A 20230-nucleotide genomic window follows, 5' to 3' on the forward strand; every position below is an offset into this window, starting at 1 on the left:
AAGCTCGATGACCTAGGAATTTTTTGTGATTTTCGGAAACTTTGTTAATCAAAAATGTATTTATAAAGTTTTATTCAAATTCCTAGTAAATACAATCTGCCTTGAATATATTATGAACTTTCTGGATATTATGTCAATAAAACTGTACAATTAAAAGACTGACACATTTGGAAAATATTTATTACGTTTTTTATACTTTTACTTAAACATATTAAAAAATAATCGTAAATTGAAATATTCATACAATTAAAATTTACAATTTAAACAAACAAATATTTGATAACATTCAATAATAGAAGTGAATCAGCTTTTCAAATTTATTTTTTTTTATGATAATCATTTCATTAAGTATTCTTATCCAGGTACTTATTTATGAATACCCGGTTTTATCCACTTCCAACCGAAAAATTTTAACAAGATGTTCATATAGGGAACTTATTGTATCGGGTCGGAAAAACCAAATCGAAATTTTCAGAACAATGGAAGTGAGATTCTACTGTATTTATAATAATTGAATTTTGTCGGTATCATATCGAGAATTGAATTTTGTATCGATATTCTAGATATTCTAGCTTTTTTTCAACGCATTATGTCAGTTGATAAAATACTCTATTTACTTATAGAATAGAGCCATCTAGTATCGAGTAGTACAACTAATAATATGGATTCCGGCGAAAAAGTTTCGTAAAATGTAAGAAATATAATGATATGGCAACTTAGTTTTTGAATTAATTAAATTTTTATGGAATCTAGAGAGTGTAGTTTTTCAAATAGTATATGCAATATGTATTACCTTCATGTAAATTTAAATCTATACTAAGAACATAAATACAAAATTTTTTGTGAAAAGAACGAAAACGTTAAGGAATATTTCGGAAACAGTGGCCTGCTTGATTGGGGAGAAATTTTTTTAACGTTTCACTTTTTTTCTTGTAAGAAAACAAAATTTTTACAATTTGCAAGTAAACTTTAGTATATGTAGTAACTAGTTACCAGTAATTATTATGTTACTTAAAGACAATTTGGTGATTCACTGATAATCATTCTTCTCCGAGGAAAAATGAAAGGCCATATATAATTTTGTAATCCCCTTTTTAATTTTCTTTATTTTGATACCCTACTCGATAGGTTTGGTTTATTTTTTTTTATTCAAGTATTACTATTTCGAGTCAAAAATCCGCCATTTTGCCTTTTTTCAAACATTCAAGGACATGTGGATTTTTAAGACGATGATACGTTAACTGCCGAAATCCATCGAGTCGTTTGGAAGATACGAGGTAATAAATAAATTTACAAACAAATATACATGCAACATGCATACAAGATAGGAACGAAAGACATAACACTCCTTGACAGTTGGGAAAAAAACACACACACAAGAAATCTCGTAACAAATGTATGGTCATACTTTTATTTTTCTGAATATTTACATAACTTACAAATTACAATTAATATTAATTATGTAAAAAAAATGAAAGAGACAAACGTTTTTGTGTGTTTTGTAAAATTCTCTGTATACAAAAATAGTAAAATTACTGTGTGGATCAAATATTATTAACAAACAAATAATATAGTCCGTGGGACAGTAAAAGTGCTTTTTAAAATGATACATACATACTAGAATTTTCGAAAGCGCAACGTTCTCAAATCAGCACGATGACGTCATATTCAAACTATCGATTTGAAAAAACGCAACAAGAAATTTGTCGGACATCATGACCACTTTAAACGTTTAAGCAATAAAATATTTTGTTCGCCAAAAATACTGCATCGCTGAGCTTGCGTACAACCTCGAACATTCTGTAATTAAGTATTTTTGCCTTTCAATACATACGTAGCTCATTTCTGCTGAATTGTTGAATAATTATTAATGTTATCAAGTGGTCATGAAGTCCAAAAAATTGCCTTGTGCGTTATTTCAAATCGATAGCTTAAATATGACGCCATCGTGCTCATTTGAGAATATTTGAAAAGTCGTAAAGAAGAGCTTAATAGAATCGCCAAAAGGAAGCAAATCACAAAATTTTAAGTATGTATAAAGCACCCTTACTGTCCCACGGACTAATATCTTTTCATTTATAATTTTAAAATTATTATAATAACAATTTGAGGACAAAGTTAACAATCTAATTATTAATCATCCGATGACGAATCATTTTCATGATTTTCTTTATTATTCGTAATATCAACCATTTCTATATCAGAATTTTCATCGTCTTCTTCATCATTGTCGTCTTCATTTGATGAATTTCCATCATCATTCATTTCATTTTCATCCCATTGATCATCCGAATCGGATTGATCATTTATTTCAATATTATCATCACTACTGGAATCACTGGAATCTGTTTAACAAAACAAAGGTAATTAATTTAAAATTGAATAATTGATAATAGGGAATATTAATGTATTTTTATTTATATTTTTAATTCATTGTTTACACCGTTATAACAAAGTAAAAAATATAAATACTGCTTAAAAATGCTGTATTTAAGTGTAAAAAAATATTTAAAATACATTATAATTTTGAGATATTTAAACGCAGTTTTTTGGCACTCTCTATTGATGACGTATAAGTACGATATCTGTCAATTGGTGACAGTTCAATGTATAATTTACACTTTAAAAAAATGAATTTACAACACAGAATTTACATTCGTTATTATTAAGTTTTTTAATAAAAAGCCTTAGAATAATATAATTTAATGAAATACCATATAAAATATAAATATTTAATATCATACAGTATGTCAACAAATTTGACAAGCCCGTACTATGATGTCACGTTCGTATAAAAATTTGAATTTCCGTTTTAGAAATTTTTAAATGACCTCACTGAATTTGTACTTTTATTAATTAATTTTAAGTAATTAAAAATATATTAATTACTAAAATAATGGTTTATTTGAAATGTCCAGTCATTAAAGTTACGGAAGAAAAATATTTGAACCAAATTTAAATTTTATGAATATTCCCTATTGTGTATGGCATCCTTTCTGACATCTGTCAACTACTAACCTGGATCTTGATATACTAAAGCAGCCTGTTCAAAATTATCCTCTTCGGTACTTGACGAAATTTGTGTTACCAATAATTCAAGTCGCCCTCGTAATCGTGACAATGATGGTAATACATTCATTCGATGTGTTATCAAACCTAATGTTGGATGAATTAATTCACTCAATTCTGGATTTGCCAGTAGTTGACTTGCATGAATTTGAACAACATGCTTTAACCAAATTGTTCCACTTTGACTCCTAGAAAGAAGAGATATTTGATCTTTAATTTATTAAGGTTTAAAATATTGGCAATAAAAAGCCAATAATTAAAAAATTTGTTCGTAGCATCAATATTTTTAAGCGTTACAAACTTAGGACTGAACTTAATATACAGGGTATAAAAAAAAAGAAAAGAATAGAAAATCGAGATTTATTTTGATAACAAGTTTCAAATAACTTACCACATAGTTTTTCCTTGTATTAAAGCAGTTAATTCACTAATTAACGAACTTAAAACTTGTACAGGAAGTCGTTTAACTGTATTCCGTACAATATTTTCATCTTTATTTGCAAAAACTGTTTGTAAAATATGTTTATCTTTGCTATGTAAACCTTGCACTAATAAATTTGCAACATTATTTGATTTTGGTACAGAACTTGAATCGGGTAAATTAAGAACTAAATTTTCTAAACGTTTTTCCATTGGCACCTCATAATTATCTTGTTCTAATTTTCGTTTTGTTGTTATTTTACTGCTTAAATTATTTGGTGCTAAATATTGTATATTTTTTTCCGTTTCTGGTGTTTTTGTTTTCGATACGTTTTCTGTACTTTGTATTTTTAATTTTTTTGGATCTGATCGTACTAAACATTGTAATTTTTCGAATGTTGAAATTGTCTGCAAAGAGAATATTTTAAGGTTGTTATGAAAATAAATCTTATATTTTTTAAGCAATTATGCAGGGTTTTTTGGGACGAAAAATCGATCTAGCTAAATTGTTTTATTTTTAGAAAATTTTGTTTTATCCGTGTTTTCAGAGAAAACTGAAACATACTGCAAAATACGACTCTTCCTGACATTTATTGGTGTTTATCGTAGCTAACGAAATAAAGTACATTAGCGGGACATTCAAATTGGTATTTGTGTGAAGACATTTTAAACGGTACTTATATTAGTGATACAATTTGTGTCTTTTTAACTCGAAAAATACCCAGCAAAGGTCGGTCATCCAGTTCTGTTCTTGGTTTTCGTGAAAAACGATGTCAAAGTTACTTGTTTAAGACAGGTTATTAAATTGTATTATGGGGAAACTTCGATAAAAACACTAATTATGGTTCATAACTCGAGACCCAGAAATGACAGCTTCACAAAAAACTAACACAGTATTTATTAAAAAATTCTCATTAAGCAGGAGCTGTCACAGTGGTGAAGAGGAGGAGACAATGTCTCATCTTCTCTGTTACTGCCCAGCTTATGTCATGAGGAGATGGGCTTATTTGAGCCAGCCTATCTTTGACGACCCTCCGACCTAAAGTCAGTCGACGTCAAAGCCCTCCTGCTGTTCTTAAACAGCTCCAAATGGTTCATGGAGTAGTGGCCGGGGATGGGCCAACCCTTGTACGTAACACAACGAACGTTATGGTCTAAGTGTGTCCCACCCCAGGACAGCAACTCTAACCTAACCTATTCTCAACATTTCCGTTTTTAGTTTTTGAGATAATTAACAAAAAATTATCACAAAATTAGAGTGATGGTTTGAGCCAAAAAAGAATATAAATTTGGATCAGAAAAGAATACTTACAATTTTTTCGAAGACCGTTACATGATAGGCTCCATAACCAATTAAAACTGAGTTCTCATCATCCATAAATGCTGTTAAAATAGGAATTTTACCGATTTCTTTATTCTTTGAATCATCTCCAACTGCTATTTGTAATGTTACTTTTGGTTTCAATGGTTTCGCACATTTTCTAAACACAAAAAAAAACCATCACTTTTAAACTGAACAAATCTCAAATCAATCACCAATACACCAAAATTTTGTTCGTATCATCAATATTTCTAAGCGTTACAAACTTGAGACTAAAATTAGTATACCCTGGATATATATTTCATATATGCAGGGTTTAACTAGAAAAACTTCGCTCACCCATTTAAAGTCTGCTTATAAATATGTACAACTCCATTTTGTGTCGTTGCAGCCATATTCATTGATCCAGAATCGGATGTTACAATCGATATATTACTCGCCACATCTTCCATAATAAATCTTGCAATAGCATTCTGATTATTCGAATTCTCGTTTAAGCTCCAACAATTCAAAAATCTGTCTGTCTAAAATATAATTCGAAAAGGTAAAAAATAATTTGTTGTTACATCGGAAAAATCGGGGAAAAAAATATATATATTACCTTAGCACCACTGATAAAATAGCCATTTGATTCGTCGTCATTTGTAGGCACATATTTTAAAAATTTCACATCGGATGTATGGCCTGTATACTCTTGAATTATTTCTTTTCGATCATAGTTCCATAATTTTATACTTCTAGATGCGGTCAACAAATAAGGTTTCGATTCCAAAACTAATGCACTGTATACGGTTTCATTTTTATTGTCTTTCCATTTTCTGTAGAGAAATTAGAAATAATGAAATTTAAATTTGGTTCAAATATTTTTCTTCCGTAACTTTAATGACTGGACATTTCAACTAAACCATTATTTTAGTAATTAATATCTTTTTAATTACTTAAAATTAATAAATTAATAATTTATTAATTAATTAATAAAAGTACAAATTCAGTGAGGGCATTTAAAAGTTTCTTAAACGGAAATTCAAATTTTTATACGGACGTGACATCATAGTACGGGCTTGTCAAATTTGTTGACATACTGTATGATATTAATTACTTACATTTTATATGGTATTTCATTAAATTATATTATTCTACAGCTTTTTATTAGAAAACTTAATAATAACAAGTGTAAGTTCTATGTTGTAAATTCATTTTTTTAAAGTGTAAATTATACATTGAACTGTCACCAATTGACAGATCACGTACTTATACGTCATTAACAGAGAGCGCCAAAAAACTGCGTTTAAATATCTCAAAATTATAATGTATTTTAAATATTTTGTTACACTTAAATACAGCATTTTTAAGCAGTATTTATATTTTTTACTTTGTGATAATGGTGTAAACAATGAATTAAAAATATTTAAAAAAATACATAAATATTCCCTATTTAGTGGTTCCAGTCAAAAATTTGATTTGGTCCGAAAAAAAATAGTTTTTTGAAAGAATTCTGTTACAATATCACAGAAACTATGGAGCAATTCGATTTATAAGAATCAGATAAATTGTCTCAATGCCATTAAAATAAGAAAGAATATATAACAAAATATTTACGTTTTAACAGATCCATCCGCTATATTCCATCGAATAAAATGATTATTACCACACGATATTAAACCACTTCGCATACTCCATGTTAAACAATCAATGTTGGTCACAGCCGCAGCTTCATCGGAGCCAAGTGTTGTTAAAATTTTCGATTCAAACGGTGAATAAATTAATATTGAACCGGATCTGGTCCCTAACGCTATACACTGTGAGAATTGTACATCACTGTCGGATCGTTTTCTTTTACGCCATGGTGACTAAAACAAAAATTTTGAACTTGAAATTAGCGTAACACTTATCACAGAAGATAATTATTCAAAATCATTAATTATAGGTCCGCCCAACGTCGTTATAACAGATTTTGAACTTCCAAAATGTTTTTAAAACTTATAAGTCAATCAGCTTTTAAATTTCCGAGAACACTTTTATAAACTAAAATTAACGCATTTAAATGAAACTGATAACTTTTAAAAGTTAATTATAGCTATTCCGAGACACTTTAAAATTAAATAATAAAAATTTTTTGAATATATTTTAAGTTATTTAAAGCACATGGTGCTTACCTGATTACTTGATATTTGTATCCATTTTAAGCAAGTGCATGGTTGATTTAAATGAAGTGATGGTGTATACTCATGTTTCAAAATACTTGTTGATGTTTCCCATATTTTTAGTTTACCATCAACACCCAAAATTGCAAAATATGCACCATCTTTTGAAAATTCTGATTCCATGGTGTTTTTACAACCGCCATATATTAGAATACATAACCCTACTTTATCATCTTTTTTTGATGATAAATTTCAAAAAGATGCTAACTTCATACTTGTAAACAAGGACATGAAGTCTATGGAATGATATGTGTACACATGCTACCATAGACAATAAAAATGTTTTTATGTATGTAAAGTGGTACAAAACTTTTATTATTTTATAATTTTAAGAGCAGCTCTAAAAAACCACCCAAAAATGTATACTTACTTTGACAGGGACACAGGGGAACTTACTGGCAGTATTTTCTCAGTCATCATATCGTACCCACTTACAGGCGCTAGCACATCCATCGCATTCTTTATGTATATAAACTCTTTGGATTCAAAACCATTCAAATGGTTTTGGAAAATTTTTTTTTGGAAGTGTCTATTTCTCGGCAAATATACAGGATTCCGCTTGAAGCTACTTATTGAAGAAATTAAAGCGCATAATTTCTGAGATTGTTTACTCTATAAATTCATTATTGTCAAATTAATTGCAAAGTTAAAATATGTCTTATTTTAATGGTATTTTTAGATTTGCGCGAAAAGTAATTAACGACTTTGATGCTAATAATTCCATTTGATAGGTTTTTACAAAATAAAAAACTTTTGCTCTTTAAGTTTTTGAGATATAAACGATAGATCAGCCGCTAGATTAGAAAAACCGATTTTTTTTATGCTTTTCTATCGAAAAAAAATCTGCCATTTTGTTTCTGCACCTCGTCCTTATAAAAGGACTTTCAATCTACAAGGATTTAATTTGTTATACGTTATGTAAACTATTGGACTTGCTTCTTTTCTTTTCAAGTTTTATTTAACGCAATTGGGTTTTTTTATTAAAAATTTTTTCTACATATTATTATTTTATTACATAATGTTATATTAATTTATAATAATTGATACTTACTTTGTGTAACAATGTTTTAATTAAGTAATTATTATTTTTTTTAAGATAAAGACGTTTTGCAATATTTACAAACTCAGTACTATATGCGAGTTTTAATTTTAATCATGTTGATTTAAACACTTTCATTATTTAATATTATAGTCCATACGCTAGATTTTTAATCCATGAATATAATAATAATAATGGGGTTTAACCTCCGTTTCTCTGACATATACACCTATAACAGAGGCCAGCCACATCATTATTTGTTAATCTTTATTTATTTAATTACTAACATATTTACAATTCGATGTGGGTATGGAGTCGGTTGCTTCGTTCTAATCCCATCGACGACAATGTGATCAATTCTACCGCCCTCATTAATCATAATTGTTCACACTGCCGCTGCCTGGATTCGAACCCGCAACCTAAGTCTAAATGGACAAACAGCCGAAGACAAACGCCTTAGACCGCTCGGCCATTTAGGCTCATGAAACAACACTAAGTTTAGTCCCAAGTTTGTACCTCTAAAAAATATTGATCCTATGAACAAAATTTTGGTATAGGTGTTAACAAACACAGTAAGTCCATTTCCGGTTGCTCTCTGCCGGTCTGTGGACACGAAAAGAAATATCAAACTAAAATTTTTATAGCGTGCTTAGGACGTAAAAAATTAGATCAAGTTCGTAAATGAGCAAGATGGATTAATAAACACCTTTTCTTTGTAACATTTTTTCGTAAACATCACTGTTTACCCGTGAGGGCGCAAATTAAGTTAGAACATTATAGTATTACAAATATATGTTTTCTTAAAAACTACTCTTTTGCTCCTATAATTATCCCGTTGAAAACCGAACAAGATAATTATTTTAAATTTTAAACTCTTTTGCTTATACTAAAAAAAATGACAAATAAACTAAAAAGGCTTCTATCTGCCACGTACAAGTACAATGATTTGCAATTAAAATAAAATCTTCATCACTCTATTACTATTAAAAACATATTTTAATATTGCTGCATCATAAAAAAAAAATAAACATAGATTACTACAAATAAAATAATTATCATTATCTTATTGTCAATAAACTTGACACCATCTTCACAATCCATCTACGAATAACTATCCAAAAATTGCAGAACATAATAAACTTCTAAATTCTAGATAATTTATGGCAAAAAAAAAATCATAATATAAGGTAGATAAATTCTACAAAAGGAGCCATTTTTGAGAAAAGCTCCTAAAAAAAGTTTTTCCCAAGGGTGTGGGCCTTCTTGAATTTTCCTGGATATGTAGCCTATACCAATTCTAGAACCACATTAAGGTTTAGCCTTGTGCCCAGTTTAATCGAAATCGTTGGAGCCGTCTTTGAGAAAACCCGAAAAAACTTTTTCCCAAGAGTGTGGGCCTTCTCGAATTTTTCTGGATATGTGGCTTATACCAATCCTAGGAACACCTTATAAGGTCTAGCCTTGTGCCTGTTTCCTGTTTTGCCCTAGAGGGAAATACCCTTAAAAAAAGGCCTAGGAAAAACATGAAAAATCGTCTGGAATTATGACCAAACTGAACCTATGTACCAAGTTTGAGAAAAATCGGTTGAAAATTGAAGGCTCCAGCTTGGTAACAGACATACCGACGGACACAACATTTAAAAAAAAAAACCTTTTTTGGAATCAGGGACCCTCAAAACGTGTATTTCCGTTGAAACTCCGATATCGATTTTTTTTTTCGATCACAATACTTATAATATAATAAAGTAAAAAAGTAGCCTTACGCATCGCCTTTCGGTCGCCATTTGTACTAGTTTTCAGGAAATTTTTTTTTTGCTTATAATTCTATTTCATTTTCAGCAGGTAATTTTTTTCGTGAAAAAACTTCACAGAGGTATTGATAATTTTCTTAGTAAAAATCTTCAAACTTGACAGCCAAGGTCAAGGCATATTATTAATTGTAGAATTTTATATATCTGATATTAAATTGCCACTTTAAAATCAAATAAAAAATCCAGGATTCAGCGAAATAAAGTTAGTTTATCAATTACAACTTTACTAAACTGTTTGTGTACGCTAAGCTCCTCGATCGAGTCATTTAGCAGTATTTTTTTGTGTGTGTTTACAAATAAATAAAAAAAAATGTTAATCATAGCACTAGTGATTTTAACAATTATTGTGGCATGTTATTGGTATTTAGTGGCACCGTTAAGTCATTGGGAAAAACGTGGTATACCTTACGTAAAAGGGTACCCAATTGTGGGTAACTTCTTTTGGCATGCCATTAAAAAAACATCTATAGGGGACGATTTGATGACACTTTACCATGCGTATCCAGAAAAAAAGTAAATAATACATTTAGATCTAAATCTTTTTGCCAGAACATTGTAAATAATTTGTATACCCTTGAAACTCGAGAAATAAGTTTTATCGATCAAAATGCTCAAAAATACAAAAAATCTTGGATGTGTAGGCGCATATCTTACGCAGACATTAAATTTGACCAATGTTTTCAAGCTCAATGAAGAGGTGACTACTCCATAAATGGTAATCGATAGATGAAAACTTTAAAGTAGAAAGTTGTTATTGATTAAAAAAGCGACATTTTTTGTTCGAAACATTTTTCCGCAAACCGTACAGTTTAGTCAAAAACGGACTGACATGCTTTACCCAAAATTGTAAAAGTATTTTCTGAAACATCATTAGAAAATTTCTGAAAACTGAGAAATGGAGGCCAAAAGTGGTCGCCAAAATTTAATAGATTTTTTAAACTTTTCAAATTTATTAAAAATAATGCAGCCACTGAGTATTTCAACAATTATCTCAGTCAATTTGTTTATTTTCATTTTTGTTTGTTTCAATTTTAGATGTTACGGAATGTTTTTATTTGGAAGACCAGCAATATTTGTTCGTGATTTAGATCTGATTAAGAATGTATTAATTAAAAATTTTGATCATTTTGGTGACCATTCCGATTCGATATTTTTGAATGGTATTAATCCGGTTGTAGATCGAAATCTATTCTCTTTAACCGGTAAGATAATTTTCCATATTCCCATTTTTAAATAAAATTTCAATAAAAGACCTCGCCCAACTTCAGCCAAGGGTCTCTAAACTTAGGATAAACTAAAATTGTCATCAAATAAATTTATCATTAATCAGGGAATGATTGGCGAGACATGCGAACAACCTTAAGCCCGGCATTTACTGGTAGCAAAATGCGTGGAATGTTTCAATTAATGGCTGATGCTGGAGAAAATTTTGTTAATTACTTTATAAATGAAGCTAAAAAGAATGGTGGTAAACCATTGAATGTGGAGTTAAAAGAAATTTTTACACGACTTACAAATGACGTTATTGCAACAACTGCTTTTGGAATTAAAATTGATTCTTTACGCGATCGAAATAATGATTTTTATCGAATGGGTGGAATGGTCTCAAATTTTTCAACATGGCGATGGCTCTTAAGTAATTTTCTCCCACATGTAGCTAGAGTAAGTATATTCGAAACTTTGGTAGAGGTTTTCATAGAATTACCTAAGTAGTCCATTTCCGTTTGTCCGTCTAACAATCTAAGTCAATTGAGTCTTGGATTACGGTAGGATCCATCTTGTAAAACGTTAGAGAGAGAATAAAAGTTTTAATATGAATCTTGTGAAAGATTTTCGAAAAAAAAAAAATTTGTTAGCAAACACTTCAACAAGTTTTGGGAATTTTCAAATCTAGAACAAATGGGCCAACGAAATAGTTAACTATACAGGGTATTTCAACAATTAACTCAGCCAGGTGTTTTTAATTTTCAGTTTTTCCGTATTGGTTTGATTCCTAATGAACCCATCGATTATCTTCGAAAGATCGCACTTGAAACCATAAACATTCGAGAACGTGATAATATTTATCGTCCAGATATGTTACAACTGTTAATTGAAGCTAAAAATGGTTTGTTAAAACAGACTGATACAAACGAAGAAATAAATAAAGGATTTGCCGCTGTAGAAGAATCAAAATTAGTTCAAACAAATAAAAAAATTCGTAAGACCTTTTGAACACATTAGGTGAAAATTATTTTTGTTGATTTTTGTTTTCTTTGGTAGATTTGGGTGAAGATGATTTAGCGGCACAAGCTTTTGTATTCTTTTTGGGTGGATTTGAAACTGTATCTGCAGGTTTATGTTTTGCTGTTTATGAACTGGCCCTCAATCCTGACATACAGCAACGCCTTTACGAAGAAAACGAAAAAATTTTGAACGAAAATAATGGGAAACTTACATACGATGTTTTAAACAAAATGAAATATTTAGATATGATTATGTCAGAAACTTTACGAAAATGGACAATAGCAGCCTTTTTGGAACGAATGTGTATCAAACCATATACTGTTGAAGTGGAGAAGGGTAAAAACATCACTTTAGAGAAAGGAACAGTTTTATTTTTCCCAGTTTGGGCTTTGCATCGTAATCCCGAATACTACCCTAATCCAGAAAAATTTGACCCAGAACGTTTTAGTGATGAGAATAAAGATAAAATAAATCCAACTACATATTTACCTTTTGGAACTGGCCCAAGAAATTGTATTGGTAAGTAAACAAAATTTGAATTTTGTAGAAAAAATTAGATATATTGCGAATTATAGTCTCGCGATCTGTGAGAAAATTATACAAATTATCCGAAATCTTCGAAATCTTAGTTGGTAATAGGTAGTAGCCAACTCCAATTTTTGACCCAAAAAGTACAAAAATCGGGTGCATTTGATGACTGGTCGAATAGTTTTCGAGATACAGACTAAAATCTATCAAAATATTGCGATATCTCAGAAACTTTGCATCCAATCATTAAACCAACCTGATTTTTATACTTTTTGGGTCAAAATTACCTCATCCACCGAGTTTCATCAAATTCCAAAACAAAATATTTTTTGCGATTTTCTCGATTTTTTCAAAGGGGTACCCCTTAAAAAAATGACAAAAAATCGAAAAAATTTTTTTAACTCCAATTTCGATAAAACTCAGTATATAAGGTAATTTTGACCCAAAAAGTACGAAAATCGCCTGCATTTGATGACTGGTCGAATAGTTTTCGAGATACAGACTAAAATCTATCAAAATTATGCGATATCTCAGAAACTTTGCATCCAATCATTAAACCAACCTGATTTTTATACTTTTTGGGTCAAAATTACCCTATCTACCGAGTATCATCAAATTCCAAAACAAAATATTTTTTGCGATTTTCTCGATTTTTTCAAAGGGGTACCCCTTAAAAAAATTGCAAAAAATCGAAAAATTTTTGCTATCTCCAATTTCTATAAAACTCAGTTTATAAGGTTATTTTGACCCAAAAAATACAAAAATCGGGTGCATTTGATGACTGGTCGAATAGTTTTGGAGATACGGACGAAAATCGATCCAAATATTGCGATATCTCAGAAACTTTGCATCCAATCGTTAAACCAACCTGATTTTTATACTTTTTGGGTCAAAATTACCCCATTCACCGAGTTTCATCAAAATCCAAAATAAAATATTTTTTGCGATTTTCTCGATTTTTTCAAAGGGGTACCCCTTAAAAAAATTGCAAAAAATCGAAAAATTTTTTTTATCTCCAATTTCGATAAAACTTAGTATATAAGGTAATTTTGACCCAAAAAGTACAAAAATCGCCTGCATTTGATGACTGTTCGAATAGTTTTTGAGATACGGATTAAAATCGATTTAAATATTGCGATATCTCAGAAACTCTGCATCAGAGTTATTATACCATGTATATATGAAATATACATAGTATATTAAGTTTAGTCCAAAGTTTGTAACGCCTAAAAATATTCATGCTACGAAAAAAATTTTGGTATAGGTGTTCATAGAATCACCTAATTAGTCCATTTCCGGTTGTCCGTCCGTCCGTCCGTCCGACCGTCCGTCCGTCCGTCCGTCCGTCCGACCGTCCGTCCGTCCGTCCGTCCGTCCGTCCGTCCGTCTGTGGACACGATAACTCAAAAACGAAAAGAGATATCAAGATGAAATTTTTATAGCGTACTCAGGACCTAAAAACTGAGGTCAAGTTTGTAAATGAGCAATATGGGTTAATTGGGTCTTGGGTCTGTAGGACCCATCTTGTAAACCGTTAGAGATAGAACAAAAGTTTAAGTGTAGAAAATGTTCTTTATAAAAAAATAAACAACTTTTGTTTGAAAAAATTTTTTGTAAACTTCACTGTTTACCCAAGAGGGCGCTTATTAGGTTCAAATTTTATAGCATGCATTAATTTGGGAATATCAGTGTGTGTGTAGCTATTTTATTATTATTATTATTATTATTTATTTTCACCATAAGATACAAACGTACATAGGTATAGTCAACATGAAAATTAAATAAATTAAATTAAACTATAAATAAATTAAATTAAACTGTATGGGCACGACGTTACAATATGCTTCTTCAGCTCACGTTTAAATTTTGGCATGCTCTCTATGTTTTTTAACTCTCCGGGAAGATTATTGTACAATTCACTTCCAATAATTTCCGGAGAGTTTTTGAACTTTTGCAATCTGTAGTTTGCAATATGCAAATCATTATTATGACGAGTGTTATAATCATGTATTTCATTTCTAAGTGGTAGGTTTTGATAATTTTTTCTGATAAATATTAATAGCTCGTAGTAATAAATGCCATAAAATGTTAGCAAATTATTCCGCTTAAAATGATTAACACATGATTCTCGATAATCAAGATTAAACATGAGCCGAATAATTCTTTTTTGTAGTATAAATATTCGTGTACAATCTGAACATTGTCCCCATAATATTACACAATACTGCATGGCAGCATATACAAACGCATAATACACAGCCAATAAAGCTTCAGTGTTATGAGTTTGTTTTAATTTTTTGATATAAAAATAAGCCGTGCCTAACTTTTTACACACTGTATCCACATGTCGATTCCATTTCATACCTTCATCCAGAATTATACCTAAAAATTTCATTTCGCTTACTTGCGTAATCGGATATTTTATTGATGACGTAATAATTGATGCATCAATAACTTTATTTTTAAAAACTAAAAATGTTGTTTTAGTCATGTTTATAATTAAATGATTATTTTTGCACCAATCAGCAAATTGTTGTATTACAATATTCATTTCATTCATTAAACTATGTATATTATCTGAAGATAATATCACAGAGGTATCATCTGCATACATTAATAATTTACCATACTGTATAAAGGACGGAAGGTCATTTATGTAGGTCAAGAACAATAATGGTCCAAGATTTGAGCCCTGTGGAACTCCAATGTTGACACAGAGTGGGCTTGATTTTATACCTTCAACATCCGTTATTATTTTTCTATTATCTAAATAGGACATAAACCAGGAAAGTGGAAGTCCTCTTATCCCAAGACTTTCTAATTTATTTAACAAAAACCTGTGATTTACCATGTCGAAGGCTGAAGTTAAATCAAAAAATAGTGATAAAACATATCTTTTTTTATCAAGTTCTTTTAGAACATGATGCGCAAATTCATTACTTGCAGAGCAAGTAGAGTGTTTGGGTCGGAATCCATGTTGGCATTTAGTCAAGATGTTTTCCGTTTCTAAAAACTCAGAGAGTCTATTGTACATGATTTTTTCTAAAATTTTAGCAAATTGCGGTAGTAAAGATATAGGTCGGTAATTTTCAGGCTTCGACATTTCACCTTTCTTAAAAATTGGTTTTATCATACTGATTTTTAAAATATCAGGAAATATCCCACATTCAAAAGATAGATTGTAAATATAAACTAGCACTTCCGCTAATTGGGATAAGTTTTCTTTTATAAGTTTAATAGGTATTTCATCAACTCCACATGAAAATTTGTTCTGCATTGATGAAACAATATTAATCAATTCTAACTTAACTACTGGTCGTATAAAGAACGATTTAATGTTAAGGCACATTAATATTTGATTTTCTACCAACTCATTATTGTGGTTTTGTCGGAGTTTTTCGATAGCAGCTGTTGCAAAATATTTGCAGAAAGTTTCTGCATTATCTTTTTTATCAGTGCATAACGAACCATCCTCACTCATTAACTTAATTTCCCCGTTATTAGGCCTCTTTCTGCCTAAAGAATCGTTAATAATTAACCATTGTTCTTTAGTGCGATTGCTACATTCAAGCATTCTGTGCTTAAATAGCACAGATTTTGCTTTTTGAATGTTGCCTTTATACTCATTTTTTTGTTGTTTGTATGCTTGCATTAATCGGCTATTGTTACTAGCCTGGGCTAAATCGTATAAGTTTTTTAACCTCTCACTTTCCTGTATTATGTCGGAATTAATCCAGTCATTTTTTTTATTTATTTTGTTTTGAGTTTTTTTATTGGTATACTAACATCAACATAAAATTGAAAAATTTGCCAGAAAGCATTGTAAGCATTATTAATATCAACACACGCATACACATTATTCCAGTCAGCAGAATTTAACAACCAAGTGAAATACTGCATATTTGAATAAGTGAATGCTCTTTTATAAATATTATTTACACAATTGTCATTTTCAAATTCATTAATACACAGCTCAAGAAATTGACCTTTGTCATGATCCGATATACACGTCGATATGTTAGCTATTTTATAATAATTATAATAATCTATATTATTAATAATCATGTAATCGATACAACTGCTGGTAGATGTAGTTGTACGAGTTGGTTCTGATACCAAATTTTTTAATTTGTACGAATTTAAAATATCTAACAATCGTCGTTTAGCTGTAGTCTCACTCAAATAATCAATATTTAAATCACCACAAACGATGACATTGTTTTTTTCTGACCTTAAATATTCTAAAAGTCGAACAAAGTTTTGTTCGAACAATGTTATATCCCCATCCGGGGCTCGGTAAATAGTCACTAATAATAATTTTTCTTTATTTTTCTTATACACTATACCCGCACATTCGAAATGAATTTCCAAGTATAGGCTTTTTAACTCAATTTCTTTCACATATTTATTAATGTTACTTTTTGAAAATATCACTACACCTCCATGTTTTCTGGTTTTGCGGCAGCAAGACGCAGCTATGGAATAATTGTTTGGTAAACAACAACTTAGTGAGTTTTCATTTTGCCAATGTTCCGTTAAGCATAAGAAGTCAATATCATACTTCTTAATGATAACTTCAACTTGCTCAACTTTATTAAACAAACTTTGGATGTTTTGGTGGAGTATTTTTGTTCGAAGTTTTAAATTATTCATTCTCGATGATTCTTTTATGAGTCTTCCATTTTTGTTTTTAAATTCTCCCAGGTTGTTGCCTACGAAAAAAATACCTTTTTACTATTGCCCCTTTTGGCCAAAAACTTCCATCGTACATGGTATCCTCGAGATCCGCATTGGCTGCTATCTTAAAGCAGGCATTTGTTCCTTTTGTTTCCAGTTTTGACACCTCAAATATTTTACCAGGAATTTTTCCTTGTAAATAATGGAGTATTTGCTCTTCGGTGGTAGTTGCGTTCATTCGTCCAAGGAAAATCCATAACTTTCGGTCAGCAGCAGAGATTGATTCAGGTTCATTTGAATTCCCAACTACTACTCTTCTTTTCCGTCTTCTTACTTCCGTAAATCCATCTGAATCCTGATATTGTCCACTATTGCTTCCTCCAGGATTAATAGTATTAATATCAGGATTAGGCATTACTCTATTTATAGCCAAATCCTTAATAAGTTTTTGTGCGTATGTCACTTGCTTAGTTTTCTGTGGATCGTTCGTTTTTTGTTTACTGTTTGTTGTTGTTTGGTTTGCGCCTCGACTAATTGTACTTAGCTGAAATTGATTATTCTCAGTACCTTGCATATCATTATTTTGGTTCACAACTTGGCTTAATGTATTCAACTCCATTATTTCTCCATATTTAACTCCATATTTAAAAGTGGATATCTTTTTTTATTAACGTGACGTCAAAAAACAAACGATTGCTTCATCAACACTGTCTATATATGGTATTTCAACAATTAACTCAGTCAATTGTTTGTTTTCACTTGTTAGTATTATGATTGTGAAGAATTAAAAATTGATACAATTTATTTTTAATGCAATATACGCTCAAATTATTATTTATTTTTATAGGGTCAAGATTTGCATTGATGGAAGCAAAAATGGCAGTATTTTATATGGTTAAATATTTTGAAATAATTCCAAATGAAAAATCAATGATTCCACCAAAGGTCACAACGAAAAGTGTGAATACAACTTTAGAAAATGGATTTCATGTAGCATTAAAATTAAGAGAACATTGTGATATTAAATAGCAAAAATATACGATTTATATAAAAACAAGTCGATTATTTCATAAATTATTCACCTGCTAAATCCCACGTTTTTGCACAATGCAAAAATTTATTTCAAAACATGTTGATTCCTCATAAAATGTTTTTGGGTACCATAAAATAATCTTTGGAAAAATTGTATATAAAACTTTTTGATGATTAGAGTCATCTCTTATTGAAATGCGTAGTTATTTAATATAATATCATTTAACTTATTATACCTCATATATGAGTCAGCAATCATAGTTCAATATTTACTTAAAAGATGTCATTCTGCTCCAAAAATAAAAGAGTTTTTCGTATGCATGAAAACCAAAGAAAATTCTCCAATCTACGCCAATGATCGTGTTAGATTATTGTTGGATTAACAGGAATAAATTAGTAACAGTATCGTGAATATCGATTGACCATCTGGAAGTCGTTAAATTTTAATTGAACGCTCAACTTCAGATGAGCAATCTTATTAAGGATACCTACCATAATTTCGAAGTGTAATTATTTTCGATAATTAAAATTGAAAACAAATTATTAAACATACAACAAAAAATATATAATATTTATATATAAAAAAAGAAATAATTTTAATAATTAATTAATATTTTTTTAAAATATTAATGTATGGTTTCATGATATGTAATGATCCAGTTGGCGTTAACGCAAACAAACCCATTGCATCAAAAATATTAACAGCTGTAATTAGCATCCATAATGTGAGCTTTGTGGATTTTGATACAAATCGATTTTGTTTTTCTTCGATATGATTTTTTGGGGTTTGATTTAATGTCGAATTAAGTTTTATTTTTAAATCAGAAGATTCATGTTTTGCAACTCCAGATTCTAATGATCCATAACCGGATTCATTATCATTCTTTTTGATTTTATAACTATTTAGATTTAGAAATGGTTTCGATGGAATTCGAATTATTTGTGGAACAGTTTTCAATTCAATTGTGGACATTTCTTTTACTTTGATGTAAATTCTTATCTAAAATCTAAAATAATATAGAAAATATTTATTTTTTAATACAGTCCCTATCCCTCTTCAATCAGAAGAGGGATAGGGACCCACCGGGGGGATATATGTAGCATACATTTTTTTGAAATCCTTATTTTGGCTCAAAATTGTCATCTAATTTTTATGGTATGGTATTTTTGGTTGCTGAATACCAATCCGATGTCAGATTACACTATTACTGGTTAAGCATTTTGACTGTGACATATACATGGTATAAAATTGTAAGACCCAATTTAGCAAAAATACCTGGTAATATTTTCAGCTCCAGAGGAATATTATACCCCAAAATTTCAATCAATAAATTTAGACCTGCCAAACGATGCCCCACAAATACGAAATATTAATACTTACTTAGATAATCAATAAAAACTGAGCACTAAAAAATTGGATTCAGACTAAAGATCAATAATAATTACTTTATTAATAATTAATTATATAAATTGTATTTTATATTAATTAAATAAAAAAAAATCTAGTAAAACGTTTAAAAAAAGTATATTTTTGTGGATATTTGAAGTTTTTAATTTTTATTTTTTTTTAATAAATGTCAGAATTATTTAATTGTGGAAAATTGTCATGACAATATGGCTCAATTGTTCTATAAGACCGATATTCGTTATGTGCGTAGTCATGGAAGGGACAATAAAATCAATGCCAGCGCTTCCAGTGAACAATTTTGGCTTTAAAGGAGGGTGTTATGACTAATTTGAAATTCTTTACATGTAAATGTTATAAAAAATGTCAAAAATTATTGAAAAATACTAATCAATTAAACTTAATGCATTAAAAATTATGAAAATAAGAAATCAAATTGCACAAATATTATTTTTCAAATGTAAATTATCGTAATTATTTTTTTATATTTGTGAGACA

The 20230-nt window shown here is 29.8% G+C and overlaps 2 protein-coding genes across 3 annotated transcripts; one reads left to right on the forward strand and one right to left on the reverse strand.

Moving 5' to 3' along the window:
- Positions 1-1497: 1497 nt before the first annotated feature.
- LOC123292330 (WD repeat-containing protein 43) lies at positions 1498-7215 on the reverse strand. 2 transcript variants are annotated; one of them, XR_006535003.1, is made up of 9 exons: positions 6967-7215; positions 6410-6660; positions 5412-5628; positions 5150-5334; positions 4802-4970; positions 3461-3897; positions 3019-3257; positions 2017-2345; positions 1498-1930 (listed from the first exon to the last, which is right to left on the reverse strand). XR_006535003.1 is itself a non-coding variant. In XM_044872953.1 (8 exons), exons 1-8 carry the CDS (start codon positions 7135-7137, stop codon positions 2134-2136), a joined length of 1881 nt encoding a protein of 626 aa, XP_044728888.1. In that variant the 5' UTR covers positions 7138-7215; the 3' UTR covers positions 1498-2133. The 2 variants fall into 2 exon arrangements, 1 of the variants encoding a protein (XP_044728888.1); XM_044872953.1 differs by having other exon boundaries at positions 1498-2345.
- Positions 7216-10028: 2813 nt separating this feature from the next.
- On the forward strand, positions 10029-18349 carry LOC123292334 (cytochrome P450 9e2-like). The gene is made up of 6 exons (XM_044872957.1): positions 10029-10377; positions 10900-11066; positions 11195-11526; positions 11836-12064; positions 12127-12609; positions 18143-18349. Exons 1-6 carry the CDS (start codon positions 10175-10177, stop codon positions 18322-18324), a joined length of 1596 nt encoding a protein of 531 aa, XP_044728892.1. The 5' UTR covers positions 10029-10174; the 3' UTR covers positions 18325-18349.
- Positions 18350-20230: the final 1881 nt, after the last annotated feature.

This window comes from Chrysoperla carnea, chromosome 2 (assembly GCF_905475395.1).
Source record: "Chrysoperla carnea chromosome 2, inChrCarn1.1, whole genome shotgun sequence".
In the NCBI taxonomy this organism is placed as follows: domain Eukaryota; kingdom Metazoa; phylum Arthropoda; class Insecta; order Neuroptera; family Chrysopidae; genus Chrysoperla; species Chrysoperla carnea.

Bases quoted from the DNA above. Each gene is read 5' to 3' on its own strand.
- LOC123292334 (XM_044872957.1), top strand. From the start codon at position 10,175: ATGTTAATCATAGCACTAGTGATTTTAACAATTATTGTGGCATGTTAT. The intron at 11,527-11,835 runs GTAAGTATATTC...TTTAATTTTCAG, and splicing joins TTCTCCCACATGTAGCTAGA to TTTTTCCGTATTGGTTTGAT. The intron at 12,065-12,126 runs GTAAGACCTTTT...TTTCTTTGGTAG, and splicing joins TCAAACAAATAAAAAAATTC to ATTTGGGTGAAGATGATTTA.
- LOC123292330 (XM_044872953.1), bottom strand. From the start codon at position 7,137: ATGGAATCAGAATTTTCAAAAGATGGTGCATATTTTGCAATTTTGGGT. The intron at 4,971-5,149 runs GTGAGCGAAGTT...TTTTGTGTTTAG, and splicing joins TATAAGCAGACTTTAAATGG to AAAATGTGCGAAACCATTGA. The intron at 3,898-4,801 runs GTAAGTATTCTT...TTCTCTTTGCAG, and splicing joins TAACGGTCTTCGAAAAAATT to ACAATTTCAACATTCGAAAA.